At 43.8% G+C, this 26,800-nt stretch overlaps 4 protein-coding genes and 1 long non-coding RNA gene across 5 annotated transcripts; 3 read left to right on the top strand and 2 right to left on the bottom strand.

Annotated features, from left to right (window-relative positions):
• Window positions 1-16: 16 nt before the first annotated feature.
• Window positions 17-3,949, bottom strand: lias (lipoic acid synthetase). Its single transcript, XM_061275262.1, has 11 exons — window positions 3,814-3,949; window positions 3,465-3,643; window positions 3,226-3,319; window positions 3,060-3,140; window positions 2,622-2,778; window positions 2,290-2,347; window positions 1,879-2,007; window positions 1,003-1,148; window positions 857-927; window positions 673-784; window positions 17-605 (listed from the first exon to the last, which is right to left on the bottom strand). The coding sequence occupies exons 1-11, from the start codon at window positions 3,895-3,897 to the stop codon at window positions 535-537; spliced, it is 1,182 nt and encodes a 393-aa protein (XP_061131246.1). The 5' UTR covers window positions 3,898-3,949; the 3' UTR covers window positions 17-534.
• A 710-nt stretch (window positions 3,950-4,659) lies between these two features.
• Window positions 4,660-6,887, top strand: rpl9 (ribosomal protein L9). The gene is made up of 7 exons (XM_061275387.1): window positions 4,660-4,821; window positions 4,897-5,012; window positions 5,400-5,495; window positions 5,711-5,843; window positions 6,264-6,344; window positions 6,576-6,702; window positions 6,777-6,887. The coding sequence occupies exons 1-6, from the start codon at window positions 4,776-4,778 to the stop codon at window positions 6,680-6,682; spliced, it is 579 nt and encodes a 192-aa protein (XP_061131371.1). The 5' UTR covers window positions 4,660-4,775; the 3' UTR covers window positions 6,683-6,702; window positions 6,777-6,887.
• A 343-nt stretch (window positions 6,888-7,230) lies between these two features.
• rfc1 (replication factor C (activator 1) 1) lies at window positions 7,231-16,058 on the top strand. Its single transcript, XM_061275350.1, has 23 exons — window positions 7,231-7,387; window positions 7,602-7,715; window positions 7,793-7,865; window positions 8,108-8,221; window positions 8,583-8,866; window positions 8,966-9,037; window positions 9,221-9,298; window positions 9,395-9,724; window positions 10,062-10,169; window positions 10,242-10,421; window positions 10,545-10,649; window positions 10,744-11,173; window positions 11,301-11,416; window positions 11,517-11,631; window positions 11,846-11,934; window positions 12,016-12,153; window positions 12,646-12,741; window positions 12,826-13,079; window positions 13,173-13,290; window positions 13,549-13,694; window positions 13,774-13,987; window positions 14,421-14,612; window positions 14,682-16,058. Exons 1-23 carry the CDS (start codon window positions 7,385-7,387, stop codon window positions 14,772-14,774), a joined length of 3,462 nt encoding a protein of 1,153 aa, XP_061131334.1. The 5' UTR covers window positions 7,231-7,384; the 3' UTR covers window positions 14,775-16,058.
• klhl5 (kelch-like family member 5) lies at window positions 15,544-25,155 on the bottom strand. Its single transcript, XM_061275357.1, has 13 exons — window positions 23,880-25,155; window positions 21,090-21,278; window positions 19,851-19,987; window positions 19,590-19,786; window positions 19,285-19,497; window positions 18,406-18,592; window positions 18,127-18,351; window positions 17,862-17,940; window positions 17,435-17,521; window positions 17,253-17,327; window positions 17,033-17,170; window positions 16,794-16,965; window positions 15,544-16,650 (listed from the first exon to the last, which is right to left on the bottom strand). The coding sequence occupies exons 1-13, from the start codon at window positions 24,650-24,652 to the stop codon at window positions 16,594-16,596; spliced, it is 2,529 nt and encodes an 842-aa protein (XP_061131341.1). The 5' UTR covers window positions 24,653-25,155; the 3' UTR covers window positions 15,544-16,593.
• LOC133151945 (uncharacterized) lies at window positions 19,665-22,782 on the top strand. The gene is made up of 5 exons (XR_009714021.1): window positions 19,665-19,807; window positions 20,684-20,787; window positions 21,118-21,387; window positions 21,520-21,591; window positions 22,062-22,782. It is a non-coding gene; the product is annotated as an uncharacterized LOC133151945 (long non-coding RNA).
• Window positions 25,156-26,800: the final 1,645 nt, after the last annotated feature.

The following is a 26,800-nucleotide window of genomic DNA, read 5'->3' as shown; positions in this document are numbered from 1 at the left end:
ACCACTTTTCTCACACTTTTGGTGTTCAAAGGTTTTAATCACGAGAAACTGGAGTTAAGGTACAAAGATAGTTGTATATTATAAACATCAGTCTGAAATAAGAGACACTTGTGTGTAAATTATAGCCGGTTTTAAATCCAAGCAGTGATCAGATACAATAAATAATTTAGATATTACAAAGCATTGTCATTAAATAACCCAACTAACAGCAGCCATGGCGGCAACAAGTATCAAAGTGCCCCTTAAATAGCTGAAAAAGAAAATATCAGGTGCTCCTGAAGGATGGGGACAGGATGTAATTAGTGCAAAGAATGCAGACGGCCGACACCCGGGTGCTTGTCTGGATACCTGCTGGCCCGGTCCCGCTTGCCTTCTCCTTAATCATCTCAAAAACATTCATGATAGATGGTCCCCCTTTGCTGTTGTTTATTTCATTCAGGTAAGCATGTGCTTTTCTTATCAAGTTCTGTGTTAGGCTGTGGCTTGAAATTATGCATGATGGCACTGGTGTAGCGTTTGCAGCCCTGCTGCTATTCAGTCTGTCGTGATAGCTGCTGCTGCTGCTGCTTTTTTCTTCTTCAGCAAATTCTTCAGGAAGAACTCACCTGTCAAAGGTGCAGACAAAGCAGTTGAGATCATCTCACCAATGACCTTCCAAGCCTCAGTTCTCACCTGCTTTGTAGGATGATCGAACCAGCGGCCCACTGGCAGTGTAAACAAAGCCCATGTCATTCCCAACTTTCTCCCAGTGTGCAAACTTCTCAGGAGTGATGTATTCATCCACCTAAAGCCACACGTAAAATGCCATCATTATATGAACCCAAAGTCATTTGAGTTGTTCTGAACTGGACGTAACCTTTAGGTGGCGTTTAGTGGGTTGCATGTACTGTCCCAGTGTCAGACAATCTACAGCAGCTTCACGCAGTTCTGCAAAATCACCAAAACAGAGTTACGACCTGTGATCACCTCGTGAGAAATACGGCACATTCCCTGCGCACGTACCCGCCAGTGTATTGTGAATTTGTTGGTCAGTTTCTCCCAATCCCAGCATGATTGACGTCTTGGTAAGGAGCGCCGGATTTGCCTTTTTAGCGTGTTTCAGAACGCTCAGAGATTGGTCGAAGTTGGCTCTAGGATCTCGTACGTGTCTAGAATTAGGGGGGAGAAAATAACTCCAAGGTATACAAGCAGATATTTTTATTATTATACGTACTAAAAGGTTTTATGCCTTAAAAGCTCCACCTTTACAGTAACACAAATGTACCAAAGTCTACCTCGCTGGACCTCATTCCAGAGAAAATAATTGCTTTTGGCAAGTTTGACAGTTTCTTTGAACTTTTTTTTTTCTGACCACACCTATAAATGTGCAAGATGTCATGACAACATCAAACATCAGCATAACGGCAACATACCTCAGCTCAACGACCAACAAAGGAGTGTAGAGCAGCCTCAACAAGTTTTTTTCCCCTTTTCAAAATGTTTTTTTTTTTTTTTTAGTTGTCATTTCTGATTGATCATTTTCATTTTGACTTTTGTGTGTAAAAATTTGAAAATTAACAAAGGGAATTTATGTGAAGAGTCAAGAATGTGGAAAAAGACAACAATAGTGCTGAAACATCATTCTTGTGTTGTTGTTTTTTAAATTGTGTGAGGACAAGGAATGAAAAAAGAAGATCTGCTTTTCTCTTAATTTGGCTGCCATTGTTACTCATCTATTTTACTGTGCATCTCTTCTGGTACTAAAAGACAAACAATGCTCATCTTCCATGACTATGTAGCTGTAGAAAACAGGATTTAAAAATGACATTTACTTCTGTTGCCAAGTGAAAATGTGCATCCACCCTGAACAAATGCATACAAGGCATGCATGTGTGATACCTTTGCAGCTCACGGACCGTCTCCACGTTGTGCGCGTACACATCCAGACCTGACAGGGCGATCTTTTCCACTGCCGCAAGGTCACCCCGAAAATCAGGTGTCAGACATTCAACCAGGATTTGAGAGTTCCTACATGTTGGAAGACAGCATGGATACTTTGTATTTCTGTTACAATTCATCTGCATCTATTGAACTTTTTAATAAATATAATTTTTAGCATGATGTGAGCATAACTCAGCTCCCCATTGTTGATGGCATGATGTTCTCACTTTAGTCATGTTTTTAACAATGATTCCTCATTTGATTTTTAGGGGGTACCTGGTGCCTGCTAGCACCATGTTGGTGACGCGGTCTAGGACATTTGAAATTGAGGAAAGAGATAGATGATGAAGCCTAAAGGAGTCTGTTTACCGTTCCTTCAGGTGAGAAACAGTCTTGGCAAAATGTTCCGCGCCTCCGTCGGCAATATCTACAAAAAAGAAAGTTATGAAGAGATTTGAATAATGAAGAGAAATACTGAAACGCTTAGATGTTGCATTTTTAAATCCTTTATATAATCAAACAGATTTTCTTCTCACAAATAATTTTTTTAGTTCACAATTTGACGGCAATGGAAAAACTGTTTGCGACCATTGAAACTGTTTGCAAACAACTTTGCAGCCTTTAACAAACCCTGACAGAAATAACATTCGCTTTGTTTGATAACAAGCCTCCAACTTGGGGAATTTAGGAGCCCATCTTACCATCTCTGTCCACAGATGTGAGCACCACATAGTCCAGCCCCCATGCCGCGATAGCCTTTGCTGTGTTGTAAGGCTCTTTGGGGTCCAGAGGCGGTGGCAGGCGAGCAGTCTTGACAGAACAAAAGCGGCACCCGCGCGTGCATGTGTCTCCCATCAGCTAATCATAAGAAGAAAGGAAATATTACATAACAGATCACAATGGTCCTGAAAATGCAAACATTTTATCATGGAAGTTCAACGAAAAATGATTATGTGCTAGAACAGCGCACACATTAAATGTGACAAAATGTATTCCAAAGACAATTTAGTTTAATGTGTGTGCTTTTTGTTGCTTTTACTAGTTTCTGATTGGCTAGAGATAGCCCATGACAGCCGATGAATTATTTTTCATGCACATCCATTATACATGGATGATTTTAACTGCATGTACAAACTGACCATGATGGTGGCTGTGGCTGTTGAGTACTCTCCTCCTCCCCAACATTCGCCGATGTTTGGACACCTGGCTTCCTCACATACCTGATGGAATGAACCAATTCACAATTTGAATTTGTGCATATATGTGGCAGATTAACGTACAAAAAGTGCACTTTGTGTGGCTTACAGTGTGAAGATTGAGGTCTCTAAGAGAGTTCTTCAGTTTGTTGTAGTTCTTCCCAATAGGAATTTCTGTCTTCAGCCAAGGAGGCAACCGAAGCCTACAAAAAAAAGGACTTATAGTGTTAGACAAAAACTAGTTTCCTGAAATTTCCATGTTAGGGCAATGCAGGATGTTTTTTTTTAATAGTCTGAAACGTAAACAGCATAGGGTTGTCCAATTGTGAGAGTCGGACACAAACTCACCTCTCGCCTTTCTGCCTCTTCAAGTTGCCTCTGTACTCTGTCCAGTGATCTTTATCTGACAGTTCCCCTGAAATGAAGTCCTGCAGCGTAGGGCCTTCATTATCGCTCAGTAGCTCTTTGCTCCGGTCAGTCGGACTCGGAGAGGAGTTGGCCGCAGATGAAATGCCGCTCGTGTAGCCCTATAAAGAAGGAATAACTCAAATAAATCAAATGCGATGCACAATGTCGAGACGAAACTTTGCCCTTGCTACTCTGATCAGAGGAACTGAGCTTAACCAATGGAGCGATCGAAGGAATAAAAATGTTGCCAAAACGAATACATTATACAGTGTTGAAATGAAGTACTGACGTGTGTGATACTCGTCGCTCCCAGCCATGGGCGATTGCCGGAGAAACGGCCAAATACAACGACGCTTTGCTTTAATAACGCCATGACAGCAAGTTGCGGGCCTGGACAGTGTCGATCACATCGACGAGCGATTATTCTGGTCTGATGTTGCGTTCAGGTAGCGGCTTCAGAAGAAGAGCAGATATACTTTCAGTTTTGTAGTCGCATTTTTCTTCTTTACATCTACATTGATGGTCGGACAAAAACTTTATTTTATTTCAATTTGTTTTTTGAGTGTTTCAAGCATGTAAAGAAGGGTAGTGTTTTGTTCACTGGAAGATGACCATCACGTCAATTATAGACTTCCCCCAATAAACTAATATCTCAGCGTCATTAACTTCGTCACATGATACAATGAGGGCAAGATTAAAATTCAGAACAAGATCTTTCTCGTCGTTTTTTTGTACTGTTGGACGTTTTGCGGCAAAGTAGCAGTTCGTTGCGATCCATTGCTCACGTCTAGCGACGTCACTCACATACGCTACAACAGCGTGGTGACGTACTTCCTCGCTCTTTTTCCTCCACTACCAGCGAGGTGAGCTTACCCAAAAAATTCAGTCATCGGATACAATCAAAGTCCATCAAGCGAAATTTCATATTAGTTTTACTTCTACCTCAACGGCCATTACGCTCTTACTAATATTTGTACCCAGGGGGTATTATTTTGTGTCAGGGCCACGTCTGAGTGTGAAAGATAGGGATGTTTGATACGTGACCGGGGTTAGCTGTTCTAGGCCGACGGCTATAATAGCAGTTGTGAGGCTCCTGCTCACCGCATTTTTCGTTGCAAAACAAGTCAATAATCTGTGCCAACATTAAATGTGCTTGTGTTTATCTTATTTATGAATATTAGCATAAAACCAAGCAAGAAACCTCACACCAAATGCTAACATAAACTAATCGTTCCTATCCCAATCCATAGAATGAAGACCATTCTCAGCAGCCAGACAGTCGAAATTCCCGACAATGGTAAAGTAAACGCCGGTTTGCTGTTGCGTGTCTTGATGACTTGTGCTCATTTTCTTTTTTTGCATCTTGTTGCAGTCGATGTGAAGCTGAAGGGGCGGAAAGTGACTGTCACCGGCCCCCGTGGCAAACTTATCAGGGAGTTCAATCACATCAACTTGGAGCTTCGTATGCTGGGCAAGAAAAAAAGGAAGGTATAGAAGACCATGCTGTTTCGACAAGTTGGAATGTTAGGGCACTTTGGCTGTTACTGCAGGACAAACTTTTATTGCACAATAACCTTTAAAGGTTAATCTAATTGGTCCACTACTAATGTATGCAATGAATGAGAATCCATGCATTTCCTGGTGTGGGGAAAGTGTGCAAAATCGAAACTAATGTATTGGAAAATGTACTTTATTTAAAGGCTGTTTCTACAGCTCTGTATTCTAAAACAAATATGAAGATCTTAAGAGATTAATCCATGGATTTTCTACAGAAGCACCACTAAAATGCAGTTTTAATTGCCTTATTTATTTTGATCCCAGAGTTTTGTTTACTGCAAGTCGCTCGTTTTGATTTGCTTAGCTGCTCTGTTTCAGCTGCGTGTCGAAAAATGGTGGGGGAACCGAAAGGAGCTGGCAACAGTTCGCACCATCTGCAGTCATGTCCAGAACATGATCAAGGGAGTCACTCTGGTAAGATGGTCACTCAACCTTTCCAATTCTTGGGACTCACTGCAGAAGAATACATTCACATTTGACAATGCTGACGTTTCACTACCACCATACAAATCTTGAATAATCATAATTCAACCTTGTGTCAGCAATTTGCCTGATATTGTGACCATCTACCACTATCTGTCATTGACGTTGCGTTATACTGCTCTTTCCACACTCTTGTCTCACTGCAGGGATTCCGTTACAAAATGCGTTCGGTGTATGCCCACTTCCCCATCAATGTTGTCATGCAAGAGAATGGATCTTTGGTAGAGATCAGAAATTTCCTCGGTGAGAAGTACATCCGTCGTGTCAGAATGAGGACAGGTCAGTATGTTTTGAATGTTGACGTTTCTATGTTGACTGAGCCCTCAGAGCATTGCTTTCCATCTTTGTGTCCTTTTCTGTGCAGTTTTGTGAATTTTAAATAGCCCCTAATTTCTGTACAATTTCCTATATCCACAACCATTTCTATCAAAACATAAACATTGGTTGTATGTTTAAGAAACACAGGGTAGCCTGCACTACCAGTCTCACAAACTGGGGGGAAAAATGTCTTACATGTAGGGCTAGATTACTAATTTGGTAAAATCATATTAAGGATGCCTGTCAATTGGAAGAATTATCTTTTTAGGGTCTGAAATTTGCAACTTTAAATTTTGTCTGAGCTCAGTTTGAGTTTCTGGTTTTCCTTTTTGTTTGATGACGCCTAATTGGTTCAAATTTGTTGGGTGTTTTTACTCCCAGGTGTGATGTGTATGGTGTCGGCAGCCCAGAAGGATGAGCTGGTGCTGGAGGGCAACGATATTGAGTTGGTGTCAAATTCAGGTATGGTTTTACAGTCTGTGTGCACACACTGCAATTTATGGATGATTAATTAGCCAACATAAGCAATAAATTTCACTAGCTTCGAGTGCTGACGTGTGATCATTTAGATTAGATGTTAGAAGAAGAACAAGTCTAAATCAGGCAAAAGAGTGGCCTTCAAGGACTGGGGCTGGACATTCTTATTCTATAAACTCTTCAATGTTTTAATTCACTCACTTCTTCCTTTTCCAGCTGCTCTCATCCAGCAAGCCACCACAGTGAAAAATAAGGATATCCGAAAGTTCTTGGATGGCATTTACGTGTCTGAGAAGGGAACAGTTGTGGATTCAGACAAGTAAAATCTGAATCTGCATCTAAGGTCAGGAAATAAAAATTGTACATTTTAATGAAACACGTGGACATGGGTTTGTAAAATTTCTGAAATTTCAACAGTGGACCTGATGAACCAACACGTCAGTCACCCTGATTAAGACACCAGAAACATGCTCACATCCACCAAATCTATTCTGTCATGACCAATAAAGTTGGAATATTATGTTAGAAGTTCTTCTGTGTTGTTTTTCTTTCATGTTTTAATCAATGCAATCTTAAGTTCAATTGTACAAATGCAAGGTTCCCTCCTCTGTTCTGGCAATAAACTTACAATGGGTACAGCCAAAGAAATCTCACACATCCAAATCAATCCCTTCAAACAACAAAAACCCTTTAAACAGATTAAACCATCAAAAGGTTGGGTGGATTGGACATGCTTTCTATTTTGTCACTTAATCTTTAAAAGCTTGTTATTGTTTTAATTAAAGGTGTAATTTCCCAAGCACACAGTATATAAAGCAAATATCCTTAAACAACTGTCAGTCGCTTGTTATTGCAGCACTTTGCAGATTCAATGTGATAATGGAGTCAACCTCCGATGGACTAAAACGTGACACATATACGACGTCATCTTCGTGCGACAACTGAGAAATACTCGCGCCAAGAAGCTGCGCGGGTTCCCTCCACTTGACAACAAATCTGAAACGCCACGGAGAAACGTAAACATAATGGTAACGTTGTATTTATGGCTATTGTGTTTTCTGAAAGCAAAATGTGACAAAATGCTAACTTTGTAGAAGAACAAATGTATCCTTTCGTCTCGTTAATCTATTCGAAGCTTCGCTACGAAAACGGCGGAGCCGTTAGCTTAACTGATGATCAACTCGTGCAAAAACATTGAATGCGCTAAATTAGTTTAGCTCAGTCAAATTTGTTTGATCACAGGACATCCGGCGATTCTTTGCGCCTTCAACACAGAAAGGGCCTCCTAATGGAAATGTCAGCACCAAGAGGGAATTATCCTCAGAAGAAGAGTTGAAAAAGAAGAAAGACACCAAGGTAAGAAAATGACAGTTTAACGGAACCCAAGGAATGGGTTATCGCTGACTCGTATATTATTCTGAATAATACCCCAGATGAAGAAACAAGAAACACGGGAGAAACGTGTGCCTGACAAAAAACGGAAAAAACTAGCAGTCATAGAATCAGGTAATTATGTAAATGTCATCTGGTCTTTGTAACTTTGGTAAATCATGCCCATAAAAAAGTAAGGTTGACACTTGAAAGGTAATAGCAGTCTTGATAAATGATCTATATTATACTGCTCCTGTTTATTTTAAACAATTAAGACATTAAAGATTTTACATGATGTGGATGGAAATGGTTCACGTTATACACAGATTACCACCACGGCATTTTTATTTCATTGCCTTGTTCTTTCATCTACCCAGACTCCGACTCAGAGGAGCGAGACAATAAGTCAGCGAAATTGCCTAAGAACCAGAAGAACAGCAAAGCTGCACAATCTCGCAAAAAAGAGCCTGTTCACCGCATCTTGCTATCAGGTAAAATGGTTGTCTGGGTTAAGAAAATGGATAATCCCTTAACCGTTTTTAATCAGTTTTTTGCATTCATTGATCTGAAAGTATAGTTGATATGAAAAGTCTATGCACACCTTTACAAATGACAGTATTTTTGTGCCATGCAATTAAGAAATCTTTTCAAAAGTGTTGTATAAAGTGTTTTGGGATATGTTTTTAGATGTGTGTATTTCTTGAAGTTGACAATGCACCTCAAAGTTCTATTAGAGTGGTGGTGATTTGACCATATGTTTTTCTGTAAATACTGCACTGGTGTTCTGCTTTTAATGTGTGGAATTGTGTTTAGTTAAATAAAATAAAATAAAAAGTACTTTTTTAATTGTAGACTCAGACAGTGACAACTTTGAATCCTTGAAGAAGTCCTCCATAACCAAACGAAATGGCAATTCTCAAAAGAGCAAATCAAGTCCAAGTAGGAAAGAGGCTGCCGAGTCGTCCATCAAGTCATCCTCTGCTCATGTGAAAATTGGAGCCACGACTCCTGTCACACCAAAGTCGGCACCACCCCCTCGTGCCAAACAAACCCCCACCTCTGTGTTTGACTACTTTGGCAACGAAAGCATCCAGCGCTCGGGCAAGAAGCTGGTTGCCAGCACTAAACGAAAGACTGTGAGTAGTGACCGACACGCTCTGTCATTATTATCTGCTGTTTGATTTAGACTGAAGTCATCAAGGCTAATAAGGCTTTCTGTCTAATGTCCTCCTCAGCCCATCCAGGATACAGATGATCTGAGCGATGAGCAAATTGCGAGACAACTACAAATGGTTGAAGATGATGAGGTAAACCATGTGAAACAAAACCATCTGTATTAAGTAAAAGGGGTCCTTGGTTTACAATAGTTCTGTCCTTACTGCATTTCATTCATTTGAATATATCCCAATGACAATGTGAGAATAAGTTCTGTTAAAGATTGAGCTCCGGATACTTAATAAAAATATTTTTTTCAATCGGGCGTTACTCAGCTGGAGAAACAGATCCATGAAGATGAAGACTTTGCAAGAACACTTGCACTGCTGGATTCAGAGCCACAGGCCAAAAAGGTGATGACAGTTTGAAAAAGAAAGCATTACAGTTTTCCGCCCAGTTGTTGTTGTTTTTTTCTTCAAATCCAACTTTTGTTTTGGGTTTTCCTATAGGTTCGTAAAGGCTCAGACGAAAAAGACGTTGAGGCATTCCCCAGAAAGAGTAATGCACGCAGCCCTTCAAAGAGCAACAGAGAGGACAGCATCTCAGAGGACGTGATAGGTCCCTCACCCAAGAAAAGCCCCGCTACACTCAAACCCAGTTCCAAACTAGGGATGATGAAGCGAAGAAATGAGGGAAAAGACGAAGACGCCACAAAGAGCAAAGCGCAGACCAAACTGAAAGTCTCGCCCCACAAGGAGCCACTGGCTGTGTCAAGTAGTGAAAAGGTGCAGGTATCCAAAATAGGAACTGCACCTAAAACCTCTCCCATTGAATCAGAGGTGAGCTGCAATATATTTGTTATACAGGGCTTGGCATAAATGGGTACACCCCCTTTGAAAGAAATAATCTCTCTTCCGTCAGCTGTCTCACAAAAACAAGTAACACTTTTCTGAATTGTGATTGGACTCATGTGCGGCTGGATTCTTGCGACTTGGATTCAAAAAAGAAAAAAATCAATTTAGCACTGCTTGTTTGGGAACACGGTTGGCCCACTCAAAAAACATCCAAATAGCATTTCTGTCAACCATTAGCCTTCACACACAAACACTCAGAAATGTTTGAGCACCTTCCCAATCCTGGCGGACTGATTTATTCCTGTTTTCGCCACCCTGTTAGAGCACAAGACCCGATGAGGCAGAAAAGAAGAAACTCAACACTTCCGGCTACAGGAGTTACCTTACCCGAGATGGACCACGAGCACTGGGCTCCAAAGAAATGCCTACGGTACTGCGTTCACGTCATCAACCCATTGTGGGTTGTGTCGCTCATCATTGCCAATTGTTGTGGGTCTTCCAGGGTGCAGATAACTGTTTGGAGGGGTGTGTCTTTGTGTTGACGGGCGTTCTGGAGTCAATGGAGAGAGACGACACCAAATCCCTCATTGAGCGCTATGGCGGCAAAGTGACTGGCAACGTCAGCAAGAAGACCACCTACCTGGTGCAGGGTCGAGACAGCGGCGTCTCCAAGCTGGAGAAGGTGGCCAACACCTCATCTTTTACAATAGCCGACGTGCATGTTCATTGCAAGTGAACTTGTGTCACTTCAAGTGGCTCACAAAGTTTTAAATGTGCATTTATTTGTGATTCTGCTTTTGCCAAGGCGGAGAGTTTTGGGACTAAAATCTTGAGTGAAGATGATCTGTTGGAGCTGATTAGGACCAAACCAGGGAAGAAGTCCAAGTATGAGATTGCTGCAGAGGCTGAGGTCAGCAGTTAGTCTACTCAATTATGTTTTATTTGATTTGACAAACTGCTTTTGGTGTGTGATCTCCTGTTTGTATTCATGTCATTGTTTATAGATCAAAGCCTCAAAGACCAGGACTCCTCCAGGCTCGGCCTCAAAGATCACCCCTAAAGCGTCAAAGATCTCGCCTTCCAAAGGCAACTCCAAGTCCCCTCAGACTCCAAGTCCCTCCAAGACGGGACAGACAACCAGACGCGGTGGCAAAACCGCGCATGGCGGAACACCACCCGGAAGAGGCTCAGCTCAAACTGCTCGTAGGGAATTGGGCCTTTCTTCCTCCTCCTCCTCCTCCTCCTCTTGTACGCGCCCTGTAATGAAATCAGGAAATAATGAAGGTGCCAGTCTTCTGTGGGTGGACAAATACCGCCCATGTTCGCTGAAGGCTGTGATAGGCCAGCAAGGGGAGCAAAGCTGCGCCAACAAGTTGCAGCGCTGGCTGCAAAGCTGGTTCAAGCATCACAGCAGCGGTGCCGCCAAACCACCAGGTAACATACAGCCATGTCTATCTGGTTGAGCGATGTTTGCGCGTCCAAAAAATAGAAAACATGTATCAATTTGTTTTTCTTGTATAGTGGGCATGATCCCCCTTTTTTTTTTCCTCCTGATGTCTAGTTGCCAGATTTGGAAAGTTTGGTGCAGGAAAAGATGATGGATCAGGATACAAAGCTGCTCTGCTTTCCGGACCGCCTGGTGTGGGGAAGACCACTACAGCAGCCCTAGTCTGCGAGGTTCGTGAGAAAGGATAGCGTTGCATTTGTCATTGTTGCGACTCAGACTTAATGTACAATTTCTTCCTTGTATTGGGTTCCACGGTGGATGGGCCAATAGGAGTTGGGCTTCAGCTATGTCGAAATGAATGCAAGTTGCACACGCAGCAAAACCAACCTGAAGGAAGTAGTTGCAGAGTCCCTCAACAACACCAGCATCGATGGCTTCTACAAAGGTAAACTGCTCTCTTTGGCCATGCAAACTTGGAATAACTGAACAAGCTCAAGTATTATTTTTTACAAAAAGCATCCCCATGCAAAAAGCACAATTTCTGCAACTTAACATGTTCACTGTTCTGAAGTCTAATGAACGTGTTGAACGCATGATGATCTGGCGCTAGTTGCGTTTAGTTTACTGTGGCTGTAAGATGCTTCATGTATGATACTTAGGCACATCGCAGAAAGTCAGCGCAAAACACGTCTTGATCATGGACGAGGTGGATGGCATGGCGGGCAATGAGGATCGAGGCGGTATGCAAGTACGTGGACCTGCATCGCTTCTAGCTTCATGACCTTTTCCCAGGCTCCAGATACTAACGAGGATTTGTGTCGTCTGGCAGGAATTGATCGGCCTCATCAAAAATTCCAAGATTCCCATCATCTGCATGTGCAACGATCGGAACCACCAGAAGATCAGATCATTGGCCAATTACTGCTTTGATCTGCGCTTCCAGAGACCGCGCTTGGAGCAGATCAAGGTGAGGACACATCTTGCAGGCTTCCGAGTTTGTATCAGAGTTGTGGCAGGGGCTTTGAGAGAATAGTGGACAGGACAACCCTTGAAGATATGATATGATATCTGCCATTTAATTGTGTCTTAAATCTTTGTATCTTGGTACAAATCTCTTTACTAGTGACATAGTAACAATTTGATGCTCTTCCACTAGGTGGCATAAGGTGCATCCATAAAACCTGTGTTTCTACCTGTTGCAAAAATATGTACAAAAGAATACTAAACAGGCCCAGATAGTACACACGCTTCTCACAAGGGTCGCGGGTATGCTGGAGTCTATCTCAGCTGACTTTGTGCAGTAGGCAGGGGAGACCCTGAACTGGTTGCCAGCCAATCGCAGGGCACACAGAAATTTAGGCTTTTTTAAAAATGTATTTCTGCATTGTTTTACCCTTTGAATCTCGTTCTAATCTGCCCCCGTACCTTCCCAACCCCCCTGACTCCTTCCTCTTTTCAGGCAGCTATGATGTCCATTGCTTACAAGGAAGGCATCAAGATTCCGCCTCCGGCACTTAATGAAATTATCTTGGCCTCCAATCAAGACATCAGACAGGTTTAAAAGAAATACAATCACAATATGTAAAAAAAACAAAAATGATATTCGCAGCTAAACGTGAGCTGGCTGCATTTTCCTCAGGTGATCCATAACCTCAGCATGTGGTCAGCCAAAGACAAAGTGATGACTTATGACCAGTGCAAGACTGACGCCGCCGCCGCTCGCAAGGACATGAAGTTAGGACCATTTGACGTCTGCCGGAAGGTGTTTGCCATCGGCGAGGAAACGGCCCACATGAGCCTAATTGACAAGTCGGATCTCTTCTTCCACGACTACTCGCTAGCGCCCCTCTTTGTCCAGGAGAATTACTTACACGTTCGGCCTGCCGCTGCTAGGTGAGCGAGGACGCGCGCTCTGTCCGCTTGCTTGCTTCAACACTTTTAACGCTCACATGTTAGCCGCAATTGACAAAGCTGTGCACTTTTTAGCGGCAATGCAAAGGCCCACCTCGTGCTACTCAGCAAGGCTGCCGATTCTATAAGTGACGGAGACCTGGTGGACCGCCGCATCCGCTCAGGGCAGAACTGGTCTTTGCTACCCACGCAGGTACCGCATGTTTTTCAATTAAGAAAAATCCACCACTCAGCATAATTTACTGTAGTTTTTAGTCTGCACATAATTTCAGCGATTGGAATTAGGAAGTGCATCATGGTCAAGATGCAGCTCATGACAGTACAAAATTATTTTTGTTTGTACTCTTAAAAAAAAATGTGAGTAAACTAAAATAAAAATAAACAAGTTTTAAACTCTCTCTAGACCGTAACCAGGTAATGATGATCACGATCAATGTGTGTTTGCTCGTAGGCCATCTACGCCAGTGTAATCCCAGGTGAACTCATGAGAGGTTACATGAGTCATTTCCCGTCTTTCCCAAGCTGGCTGGGAAAGAACTCATCGGCAGGCAAACATTCCCGTGTCGTCCAGGAGCTGGCCACGCATATGTCCTTGAAGTAAGCGTGACATGACATGTCCATTACTCTGGCGGGGTGTTTTTTTTCGGGGGTGCTCAAGATGTATTGTGCTGTGCAGGACGATGAGCAGCAGACAGGCGGTGAACCTGGACTACCTCTACTACCTGCAACAAGCCCTGCTCAGCCCCTTACAGAAGCTGGCGGCGGAGGGGGCTGGTCAGGCTGTGCAGCTGCTGGACAATTACCAGCTCGTCAGGGAGGACGTGGACAGCATGATGGAGATCGCTTCGTGGGGCGGACAACCTGACCCCTACTCCAAACTGGACTCCAAGGTCAGTGAGGGTTGCCAGACGTCTAGCTTGGGTTTGTGCTAAACCTTTTTACTACATTTGCATTTAATCTATAAGAACTGTGATTTCAAACTTATTCAAGCACAGTTTTTTATTTATGTGAAATACTTCTGAAATAAATGATTATGGGAGTACAATTTTAGTTTCCCAAGTCTAAGTGCAGCAACTGTGCATAATGTTAATTATTGTGGCTTAAAATCATTCGATGTACTGTTCATTACCAGTCAAACGTTTAGAAACATTTTCTTATGCTATTGAATGAAGTGTTAGCTTAATGCCTACATAATACAAAACTCCCTTGCAACGCACAAAGCTGCTGTGCTGTATTCATATTAATGTACTGCTAAAGAGAGTCGACCAATAGATTTGTTCCTCAAAATAAGCAGAAAACTCAAAACGTTTTGCTTCCTTTCAGGTGAAAGCAGCGTTCACAAGAGCATACAACAAGGAAGTTCATCTGACACCGTACTCCCTGCAAGTCGTAAAGAAGGGGCGCCGTGGCGGGGGTGGGGGTGAAGAAACTGAACTGGAAGTGCAGGACGCTGAGAAGGACGCCTCAGTGTCTGAGGATGAGCGGGACAACCTCAGTGTGGATGCGATGATCAAAGTAAGTTATAGTAAACTGTTCAATTGATTCCAACCAGTATTATACGTCTGCTTGTTTTCCCACCCACAGCAGAAGAAGACCAAAGCCACCAAGAAGGAAAAGGCCGAGGATTCTGGAAAGGGCAAGGGCAAAGGCAAAGGCAAGGGCAAGGCTAAAAAGTGACTGCTGATCTAAAACAGAGCATTGTGAGCTACATCCTGACTATGACCACTTCCTGGCCCTTTTAAATTTGTAAAAGCCTCCCAAACACGATCATAGTTCACCTCATCATGTCTGTGAGGGCCAAATCATGGAACTGCTTCTTGAGAGTGCAACAGCATTGCAGTAATACTTTGGCTGCTCACTAATAATATTGCTGGAGCTAATAATATTGTTGGATCTATAATTTTCCAAATTTAAGGTTGGTCAAAAAAAATGTCTTCATTCCGGCAGCAATGAGCTTATGGCCAAAACAAGATCCAAGCCCGTTATCATTAGCAGTCATTCACAGGTTATAATTTCACATTTTCACAGTATGTCATAGAAACAGGATATAGCGACGGTGTGTTGTCACAGCTTTTTAGCCAAGTTGGCCCCCTTTTGTTTCCTCATTACACGCTGCAAATGCATAATTTGAATTCAAGGACACTGGCGCCTGATGTTAAAGCTTCTCCAGCCATAAATAACACAGCCAAGTCAGCCATCGCACTTCTTGTCCAGTTTACCACAACACTTCATCTTCATTTCAGGCTTACAGCAGTCCACAATGTTAATGCAAAAAAACATCAAGTCCATTGCAGCCTGTAACCTGCTGATGCTGCCAACACCTCTTAAGAATAACAACACTCCTGCTCTGCTGTGTTTTATGGCTGAGTGTTTCTGACAAATGGATGAGACTTGGATCGTAAACATGCTGTGTGCCGTACTATTTCACAGGGGCAGACCAAAGGTATGTACTTGCTGCTCAACTTTTATTGTATAAAAGCCACAAGAGCACGTTAAAGCATACATACATGTGTACATACATCATTGATGGAGGTGCCTTATATGGTATAAAAAAAAGTCGCTGTAGTCATCACAACTGTTGTGGTACAAAAATAATCACAGATTATAGTGCAATAATAACCATTTTTGTACATATTAAACAATGTAGTTTGAGCAAATGTTTATTTTCCTCATTTGAGTGACAATTTTACTCAAAATTGTAATGTTCAAAGAAACACATTAGGTTGAAAAATGTCATTTTGAAAAAACTAAGTGGTAGTATGAGGAGAACATTTTAATTCAGTAGATGCCTGCGGTGTGACTTGGAAAATGGATGGAAAAATATGGGGGCCATACAGGATATGAAACATATATTTACTTGGATGATTGGATAAAATGCTGAATGCTCTTTTCTTTGTCATTAATTGCTTGGCAAAACATTTTTTGTTTCATGTAAAAGAAAATAAAAATCACAGCTTTTCACCGCTTCAGCATTAATTTGTCATGAGTGCTATGGCAACAATACATGATCCATTTTAGTATTTTTTTGGATCACATAAAAGGGCTTGTGCTGAAACACTCTTGACAATTTATTTTTCAATAACAATACAGAAACTTTGTTTTTTATGTGAGCTGTTACAATGTAGAAGAAATACAGCAGCAGGCAGAGAGTTTTATAGTTCCTTCAGGTTGTGCTGATTATGTCAGAAGTTGTTTTATGTTAGTCGTAAGAGAGGAAAGCTCTTTGCCAAACAATACATTAAAATGTTTGTTACAAATCAAGAGTGTAACCTTTTTGACAGCCCCTCACGAATCTGTCAGCAGAACAGTGCAAGTGTGTTTCCTGTAAAATAGGGAGTTGAGCTGTGTTACTCAAACAAGGCCAGTCGAATGCTTTGGATCATGGCTGTCACTGCTGGAAGAGATGAGGAATTATTGTTCACATTGTAAAAGTCCCCTCGCACTTCTAGTTGGCTTTGGTCCTTGCAGCTTGCTGGGCCTAAGTTGTGTTATGTTCTCACATTTTGACCACCACTACACTCGCTCCAGCCCGGCCCAGACACAGCGGCGCCACCTGGTGAATGCAAGAACTGCATCATCAGCACATCATAGCTGCACTGAACATGCCCTCATTTATTCGCAGTACAACTTAAAAGTAAAAATGTGGTGCATTAATTTTCACGAGTTCAACTAAAACAAATGTGGCAGTTTGTGTACCTGAGACCACTCATTGGTCTGAGGGTCATAAGCCTCCACAGTGTTGAGATACATTTGTCCATCGTAGCCCCCGACAGCATACAGAAGGTCGCCAAGAAGACAGACGCCCACTGCATCTCTGCTGATACTCATGGGTGCCACTGTTGTCCACACATCAGTCTGAGGATCATACCTGTACACATAATTATCATTATGATTAGAAAAATTGTGGATATGCTGTGAATATAATATTTTGTTACCTCTCCACACAGTCACTTAGCCGAGAGGCCAGAGATGATGCAGGAGCATCGTGACCGCCGATGGCGTACAGGAAGCCGTGCCAGGTGGCCACGCCCACACCGCCTCGCCGTTTTGCCATGGGGGCACAATCGTTCCATCTGGAAATCAAGGTCAGCAGCTTGAAACCACCAGATGGGTAAAAACATCTGAGCAGCAGCAAATGGGAAATAAAGCAGAGACCTGTTGGTGTGAGGGTCAAAACACTCCACTGAACGCAAGCAGGAGGAACCATCACGACCTCCGACTGCATATAATCTGGGAAGAAAAAAAAGGCTCTTATCCTTAGATCCAACAATGACCTCCAAGCTTTCTAGAACAAGGCGACAACTCCAGAGTGACTTACAATTTACACAATAACTTACTTGTTATTGAGTACTGCCACTCCTACAGTGCTTCTGGGTGTGGCCATACTGGCAACAAAGCTCCATTGGCGGGCTTGAGGGTCCCACCTAATAAATTAAGAGTAACAAATTACCCTGTCAATCTAATGAGCGCTAACACAAGAGACATGTTTTTGTATTCAGATCGCCGTCTGAAAGTTGCCTCATAATGAAGGTCATTTATTGTCACCTACTGTCTACTACTGAAACAACTTCTGGCCACAGTGTAGTCACCAAAACATTTTCTAATGTGAACAGATAGCTAAACAATTCAGGGCAATACTGAGACACTAAGTCTCAGTAAGAGAACCTAAATGTGTATATTTATGACACCACTGAGATAAAGATGCAATAAAATTGCACCTTCCTCATCGTGAGATGTTGCAAGGGGTGTAAAACGCTCGCTCACCTTTCTACTGTGCTGAGGTAGCTCCAACCGTCATGTCCCCCTACTGCGTACATCGGCCCTTCAAGGATGACGGCTACACCTGCAACAGCCCATCCCATGCTTTGCGTGAGACTGATTTGCAACTCGCTAAAACCACACATGGTTTTATTGTGTACGGTGTTAGCGTGCAGAATTTACAGCATGTTGACACCTCCACACTTACGGGATGGCTACCTTAAGGGTTAATGTATGTATGTAGTCATGCAATCTCATTTGGGTTCCTCACCTAGGCCATGTCTGTGTGTGGATATGGGTGGCATGACACTCCATGTCTTGCACTGAGGGTTGTAACACTCCACCGTGTTGAGGGTCTTGAGTCCATCTCGCCCCCCCACCACATAGAGGCGGCCATCCAGGACGGCCACGCCAAATTGAAGCCTCCGACCGCTCATGGTAGCCACCTGCTTCCATTTGTCCCGCCGTAGACAGTATTGCTCAATACTTGTAGCACCTGCAGAAAGCCAGATTTAAAAAGGAGAAAGAAAATGAGTGAGTGATTTGCTACCTTTTGTAGCGTCCATTCCGCCCACAGCAAACATGGCCCCAACAGTAGCCTTGCGGGGGCGAGTGCGCGGGCTTTGAAGCAGGGGCCGACACTGGGGCAAGAGATGGTACTTCATTCCCTCCATCAACAGCCGCTGGCAGTCCACGCTGTCTCGGAGCATGGGCCTGGTCTCCAGGTCTGCTAAGAACTAAAGCAGACCACACAAAATTCCTTGAACACTGGAAAAAAACAATTTTCAGCGCATATAGCAACTGAGCAAAATGGATAAGCAGCTTATACCCTGACCCCAGGGAGAATCCTTCAGTCGAGCTCACTCGCTGAGAGACACATTAGGGTGAGCTTCCATTAGCTGCGTGTGTGTCATAAAGGATGACGGAGACACGCAATCCTGATAGTCGACGACACATTTTATGTATAATCCTTATGTAAGGTAATCCCCTCCTTGATGCTTCTTGATATTAAAAGAAGATTGTTGATTGCATTTTTGCAGCAGATTGTTCTATTTACAGCTAACGGATGCGACAGCGAATGCCAAAGATTGTGTATATGTGTGCTTGAGAAGATGTAAATGAGGAGCGGGGATCAACTGCATCCTCTTGATGAGTAAATCCCGGGCTAGAACCTGCTAATAAGGTGCTGAACGAATATTTATGACGCATTTTATTGCCATTTTACAAGTCCTGATGTTGCTCAATGTCAATCTATTTGTCAGTTTAACATGGCCATGGCTCCCGAGAAAAAGCTCTCTGGCTGTCGCCTAGTCTACACTGTCTGCCATCCATCTTGCCGCTGATTATATGTTACAGCAACTTGTGACCGGGGCAATGTCATACATCCGAGGTGCGAGGAGAGATGAAGGCAGATCAACGCCGCCCTCACCTGCGGCTGGAGCAACGGCAGTCGGACGTGAGCGAGAAGCGACGGAAGGTGACGTTGTCGGGCGGCCACGTCGTGAGTCACCCACGTCAGCAAAGCGGTTACAACCGTCTCCTCGTCCGGAACGTTGATATCATCAGACATGAGCAACCTCTCCATCTCATCCACGGGAAGCAGCATGAACTCTTGGGCCCCAATCACCTCCACAAAGTGTTCCTGGGGGTAGGGTGAGGGATTAATGTCATTCATTATCATGGGTCGACTCTTAAGGTCCTCTCGGTGTCGAGATGAAGTTAATGGGCACCCACCATGGTGTAGGTGTGAGCGGCTCTCTGCAGGTCGTGGCAGCCCTGCGCGTTGGCGTAGGAGCTAATGCCGAGGCAATTGGAGGGATGGAGCTGCTTCATGAGGAAGGAACAACAAGCCTGAACAGCAGAAGACAACTGCAGCAGACAAGAGGCGGACAGCAAAGACTCAATGGTGTCCTCCCTCAACTCGAGACGTCCTGAAGAAAACATGACAAAAGGTGACGATTCAATTACCATTTCAATTTTAATTTTAAATCCTACCTGTGTACGCATATTGCACCAGGGTCCACAATGCATCTGGGTCAACGCCCTCCATCTTCACCTCATCCTGTTTGGCCTCACGCACATCGCTGGTGAACATGGCCGCAAAGTAGTCAGACACAGATGAGAGAACCAGCCTGTGAGAGGTCAGAGATTACATTGTCAGTCTAGAAAGAGCCAAATTAATATGTTAAAACAGAAGATCTGTTTGGAAGTTAATACTTTATGACAATTGTGATTGTGAAGATCATTTATCTTATTGTACCAATAAAATAGCAGCGTTAACTAATTAGTCATCAGGTCAAAGAGCTTGAAGTTAATTAATGTCCAGTCAGCCTCTTTTGCCAGTAGCACGGACCTCTTGTTTAAATAAACAGGTGGTTGGGTGGCCACATAAAAAAAGGCTAGCTGATAAAAAGTCGAAATGCTTACGTCAACCGTTATTTACAAAATTCACCGAATGCCTGATTGGATCAAAGATAAGGCTGAGAATACATTGTGGCATCTGCTTGGATGATAAAATGGAGATGAGTGGTGACCGATCAAGAACCTCTGAAAAATAACGGGGAATGTCAGCTGTAATTTTGCCCCCCCCCCCCCAAAAAAAAAAAACATGCAGTTAGCATTTTGCTACTCTTTGCCCTGCCCGTCTTCCCCAGCCCTACTGACTCATCCGATCACAAATCACAGTTAGACACATTCACTGCCTCACAGACAGTTTGAATTTATAGAAGTCGAGCAAGAATCCACATGACACAGTCAGTAGCAGGGTCGCCCGAATATATTATTGCGAGCATTCCCACCTCGAGTGATTTTCTTTTTTTTTCTTTCAGAGGGAGGTGTGGAGACTAGCAATTTCCGACTGCCTGTGAAAGTGGCAGAATGTGAATGGATGAGAGAGTAGAGGCATGATGTGACTGCATCCAAGGACTGTCAGGTGGATACCTCCTATGTCCAAATCTGGTCGATATCATTGTTTAAATTTTTTATTATTTATTTTATTTTATTTGTTTTTTTCCTTTTTTGACTACACCTATTTGTAATATTTTTTTTTAAATAAAAAGGTCAGTGCCACAGCTAATTTAAATATATCCATTTAGTTAAGATGTATGTAGAAGTTTTTATTCTTTAGATGAAATTATTTCCTAATGACAAAATATAATATAGTGTCAATATTATATTTCTATATTCATATTTCAGTGCGTGTTGTCTTTCTGTGCTATTCCCTCTTTGTGCTACCTGTGCGCGGGTATCTGTCTGTCTCCAGCCACCAGCGTCACATCACACAACTGTCGACTCCTCAAGTAGCCCTCCATCTTGCGGAAGGTGATGTCAGCATGGGACAGAGCGGTGAATAAGCCCTCCTCCGGACACGCGCACGGCTCCATCGACATACATGAAGACAGCGTGACAGTGCTGTTGGACGTCCTGCGTGATGAGACGGACGGATGTGTGTGTGGGTCGCAGATAAGCAATGAAGTATTGCCACAAGGTGAATCATCAACCATGACGGCTCCCGGGATGGCATTTAATTGAAGTGAGTGTTTTTAATTTAGTGGCCCCAGCACAAAGTGATTTAAAAAAAAAAGTGACCTTGAGGGATGATTGCAATTCAAAAACAGACATGACATGCAAATCAATATTGTTCGTCTGATCCAATGTTTTCTAGATTCTTTCGTCGTGATTTTATCATCACAGCACAGATAACATCACACTCCACTTATCCTCAAAAGGGTCGCAAGTGAGCTACTCCGACGTATAAAATCTTGAGTGCATATCACTCCCTCTCTTAAATGTCACTAAAGGTGGCAAAAATCAATATTTGTACATTTACAACAAAGCGCATGAATGCCTCTACATATGAAGCGGCAGCTTTGGAAGCAAATACCCCCGCAGAGATTTATCAGCCCGCTTCACTTGGGTGAACTTTTACAGCAGCTTTCAGGGAATCGCTTGAACTTTACTGCTTGGTTTCAGCCTCACTGCTCTCATTAACTCCTGGGGAGGAGAAGGGATTTCAAAAGCAGAGCCTGCTAGCATCTGGCAGGTACAATAGTGCCTTGGCTTGCTTTCCCATTCTCACTTTTCTACCTTGACCATGGATTACCTTTGCACTTTACGATGTTTTCCCCATATACTTTTCACTCATTTCTAGGCTAAAACCTCTTGGGGAGACCAAAAGCCAGCATTCTGGTGTATGTGTGTCTCCAGACAGATGGTGGTGCCCCGGGAGATACTTTGAAGTGGGCAAAGGCTGCTTTCCAGAGCCCCTTAATCGAGCTTGGCAGGCACCCGGTATGAAGCGGCAGAGAGTCTGTGGCGAATCAAGACTATGATTCTAAACTGGTACGGCGGCAAGTCCAACCACACACAAAACTGTTGTTGTCCAAACTAAGCCAAATGAAGCTAAGACGTGGAAAGGAGCCATTGGCTTGGAAGCATCTGGCCATTTGCCTCTACATTGTAGGAAATGCAAATGGGGGGGAAAAAGTTCCTTAATTGTTAAGAAAACTGCCTTCAGTTTCTGGGAAGACTCTCTTCAAGATGTTGGAGTGAGGGGTCTCAATACATAGGCCATTTTTGTAATTCCTCAAACTCAGAAAACAGTAGAACTGATTTGTTGGCTGAAACAACTATTACAACTCAATTCCGACAAAACACAGGCTGGTCTATGAAGTACAGAGCACAATGGCTCCAGATGGAGGACCAAAGGTGATGCATTGGATTAAAAAAAAAAATTGCATCCAGAAAGACTGTATTTAGACTCCCACCACATTAGTAAAACATAATCACACCACACTATATTTTTGAAAGGGATTCGACGAGGAAGGTGTCCCCCCCTTCTGTAGCTCTCAGGAAAGGACTGACACACAACTACTCCGTATAGTCACTATTATTTTTTTAGTGCTGTTAATAAATGCATTTGTTTTCAAAAAAATTGTTTGGAATATCCATGCTTTACTACCTACTAAAGGCCAAGATCTTTTATGCAATGACCTTTACAGGTCGCTTATATGACTTCACACAACGCCTACGTCCATCTGCTCCTGGTCCGGCCCTCCGGTCCAAATTTAGAACCCAGTTCGGCCCGCGAGTCAAAAAGTTTGCCCACCCCTGGTATAGTGTAATGGCTCCTTGCAATCTGAGCTACCCAGACAGTATATGCTGCATGGAAGAACACATCTCCGTGTTGGTATGGCAACCGCAACAGGAACATGCCTGCACAATATCCACACAACCTCAATTCATGTTCAAATTGTGGTCTCATTTTTCTCAGCTATGACCTGATTATATGGTCTACGTATCGATTACATTACATTGGTTTAATTTAAAAAAACAAAACAAAAACATTGAGGATGGATGAAAACAGACCCTGACTCAGAATATGTGTCAGTCAGTTGTATGACTTATTCCATGTTGTTTTGCACGCAAGCACGCACGCACGCACACACTCACGTACGCACGCACGTGCACGCACACCATCTTGCGCTCACCCAATCAATCGATAAAGGGATACGTCTGGTTTTGCTAAAGATGAATTTAAAATTCCTTTGTTGCAACATATGTTACTGAATGCACAGTCTGCGTACCACACTATCACTTTCAGTGAAATGATGTCCTTGAAGCTGCACGCAATCCTTGACCTATCATGTTAATTTGCAATTCGTTTAAAAATTGGGTGTGTTCAACAAAGCCTGGATAAGACGCCTCATCAGTAGGGATGTTGATTGGAGATAACCGTGGTTCACTAGCTGTTACAGAGGTGTTCCATCTTCATGACAGCCGGTGCTTTATTTGAAGTGGTCCCTCGACCACCGCATCATGTCTGCACGTCTCCAACCGGCTCAGTTCCATTGCACTTTTTATATGGATTCGGTCGAACGCATCCATTCTCGGTGATGCTGAACTGGAGTGAAGTACGTCCGACACCCATAAGTAGATCACAGAATGACTCATCACAGCTATTATGAAGAAAATACCGTGAAGTCACTTGTGCCACACTTTTCAGGTAAATACACCGCCTCATACCTGCAAGAGCTGGAGTCAGTATCCGGGTGGTTGTTGTTATCCTCGGTGCTCGCCGCTGCCCCCGCTGCCTCCCCGTCTCCGCCTGCACGAGCGGAGGTCTCGGCTCCCAGTTGCAGCACCGGGGCCTCACCGAAGGGCTCCATGTTCAAGACCGGGCGAGAGCGGCGACGTGGCGGCGGAGAAGCCCACGCCGCGGGGGAGCCTCTACACTCTGGCTGGCTCGCCGATCGAGAGCAGGAGTTCGCGGTCGCGCCAGCTCCACCCGAGCCGCCCCGACTCCCTGACGATTCAACAAACTTTCTACTGCTGCAAAGGTTCGATCCGGCGCTGCCGCTCGTCACGAGCCCGCCGTGGCTACTACCGACGCCGGCGGAATTCGAGCCGCCACCGCTAAATGAAGAAGGTCCCTCTGAGGGGGACGAGTGGCCGCCCGATCTCCTCCCGGATAAATAGTCTCTCAGCGGCGGAGAGTGAGGTGGAGGCACCGCGGGGTGACCGAACCACCTCCATCGGATCCTGAGGATCTGCTTGACATCGAACTCCTTCCGCGAGGAAGAGTTCGAGCTGCCACTAGACATAACAGCCAGGGGGCGAGGCGGAGGAAATGACGGGAGGGGCGCCTGCCGCTCTGCTGTTCTACAGCTGAGATCTGACAGCCTTGCGCTCTTCGCTAACGTTAAATGCTCCTGGACCGAGGAGCACCACGACCAGCAGAGAGAGAGAAATCGTGGGGGGAGGCGGGGGATCTGATCTACAGAATCTCCGCCAAGCATCTCATCCAGAAACCCGCAAGCAAATGAATGACGCCTTATGAATTGACATCACTCTTCATCCAGTGTTTCCTAACCTTAACCTAGTCCAGTGCTTCTCAAATAGTGGGGCGCGCCCCCCTTGGTGAAATGCTTTTGCTGTTTTTTTTTCCTCTCAATTAAAACAAATCAATCAGCCAGTTGGTTTTCTTTATTTAATCTCTGATATCAGACAAAACCAAATTGTGAATCAGTCACCTAGGCCAGTGCTTCTCAAATAGTGGGGCGCGCCCCCCTTGGGGGGCGCGGTGCTATTCCTGGGGGGGCGCATGTGACCCTGGGGAACAGGCTTTTTTTTTGGCAGTACTAGAATAAAGTGTAATTGCGCGTTTACTACAGCAGGGGGCAGTGGCGCTCTCATTGTTACTTCTGTCACGTTTGCGACAGTGCAACATTTTACGACTTACAAGACAAGTTAGGATAGTCACGGTGGGGAGGGGGGGCGCGAATAGTTTTCTTTTTGCTAGGGGGGGGCGTAACAGAAAATAATTGAGAAGCACTGGGTTAAATAAAGGTTAACCTAAAAAAAAAAAAAAAAAAAAAAAAAAAAAAGTGAACCCTGAACTTTGAACCCGCGGTGACCCCGCGGTGACCCCGCGTGACCCCGTGGTGACCCCGTGGTGACCCCTGGGTGACCTTTGAACCCTGAACTTTCAACTCTAGTTAAAAATCAAAAATGTGCACATGACCCCGTGAACTTTGAACCGACCTTTGACCCCTGGGTGAACTTTGAACCGTAAACTTTGACCTTTGACCCCTAGCTAATTACGTTTTTTTTTTTTTTTTTTTTTTAAACCGGCATAGCTGAACGATCCATGGTCTTCAGATGCCGCGCTGTCGCCATCTCCTGGTCAGTTAGTGAAATGCTTTTGCTGATGTTTTTTTTTCTCTCAATTAAAACAAATCAATTAGCCAGTTGGTTTTCTTTATTTAATATCTATTATCAGACAAAACCAAATTGTGAATCAGTCACCTAGGCTATAGCAGAACAAACAATCCATGGTCTTCAGATGCCACGCTGTCGCCATCTCCTGGTCAGCTAGTGAAATGCTTTTGCTGTTTTTTTTTCCTCTCAATTAAAACAAATCAATCAGCCAGTTGGTTTTCTTTATTTAATCTCTGATATCAGACAAAACCAAATTGTGAATCAGTCACCTAGGCCAGTGCTTCTCAAATAGTGGGGCGCGCCCCCCAGGTGCTATTCCTGGGGGGGCGCGTGTGACCCTGGGGAACAGGCTTTTTTTTTTGGCAGTACTAGAATAAAGTGTAATTGCGCGTTTACTACAGCAGGGGGCAGTGGCGCTCTCATTGTTACTTCTGTCACGTTTGCGACAGTGCAACATTTTACGATTTACAAGACAAGTTAGGATAGTCACGGTGGGGAGGGGGGGCGCGAATAGTTTTCTTCTTGCTAGGGGGGGGCGTAACAGAAAATAATTGAGAAGCACTGACCTAGTCGATGCACATGCAGAATTGGCACCCCTGGTTAGGATGTATTCAAATCCCGTGGTTGATTTTGAGAGAATAGTCGAAAAAGACCTGTATTTTCCCATCTTGTGAAATGTTATAGAAGATAGTGTGGTTTCATTGGCCAAAAAAAAAAGTCCGCCCATAGCATTAAGTCCAAATGTGAAACTAATGACCTCATTTTCAGTGTCCACAAGAATGAAATTATTGATCCAACTGGTGAAATTGAGTTTCCTCCCAGGGGTGAAACCCTTCCGAAAAAGAGTGAGATTGAGCTCAGAGTAGAGATGCTCCTCTTTGCCGCTTCAGTGACTCTCTATTGGCTCTTGAGGTCCAAAGTGCTCTATTACAAAAGAGGCTTGCGTGTTTCTAAAGCAGCACAAATGCTGCTTCCTCTAAAAATGGAATTAGCTTGTCCTTGCATAGTACATACGTGCCCGTCTCCTCTCTCCTTCACAAACCACTGTTCCACACCGCCCATTACATCAGTGGGAGTGGGCCCCGTGGGAAACCATCTCGTCCAGATGCCCAAGGCATTCAGCACATCAGCCAGGCGGAACCCTCACATTCTGCCGTCACCACAGCATGACCACAGGAAGTGTGGTAGAGTTCTGGATGCACTTTCATCAGCAGGAAGTAACCCTC

The sequence above is a fragment of the Syngnathus typhle genome, linkage group LG3 (assembly GCF_033458585.1).
Source record: "Syngnathus typhle isolate RoL2023-S1 ecotype Sweden linkage group LG3, RoL_Styp_1.0, whole genome shotgun sequence".
In the NCBI taxonomy this organism is placed as follows: domain Eukaryota; kingdom Metazoa; phylum Chordata; class Actinopteri; order Syngnathiformes; family Syngnathidae; genus Syngnathus; species Syngnathus typhle.
The sequence above is the reverse complement of the archived record's forward strand: the minus strand, read 5'-3'. Positions and strand labels throughout refer to the sequence as shown.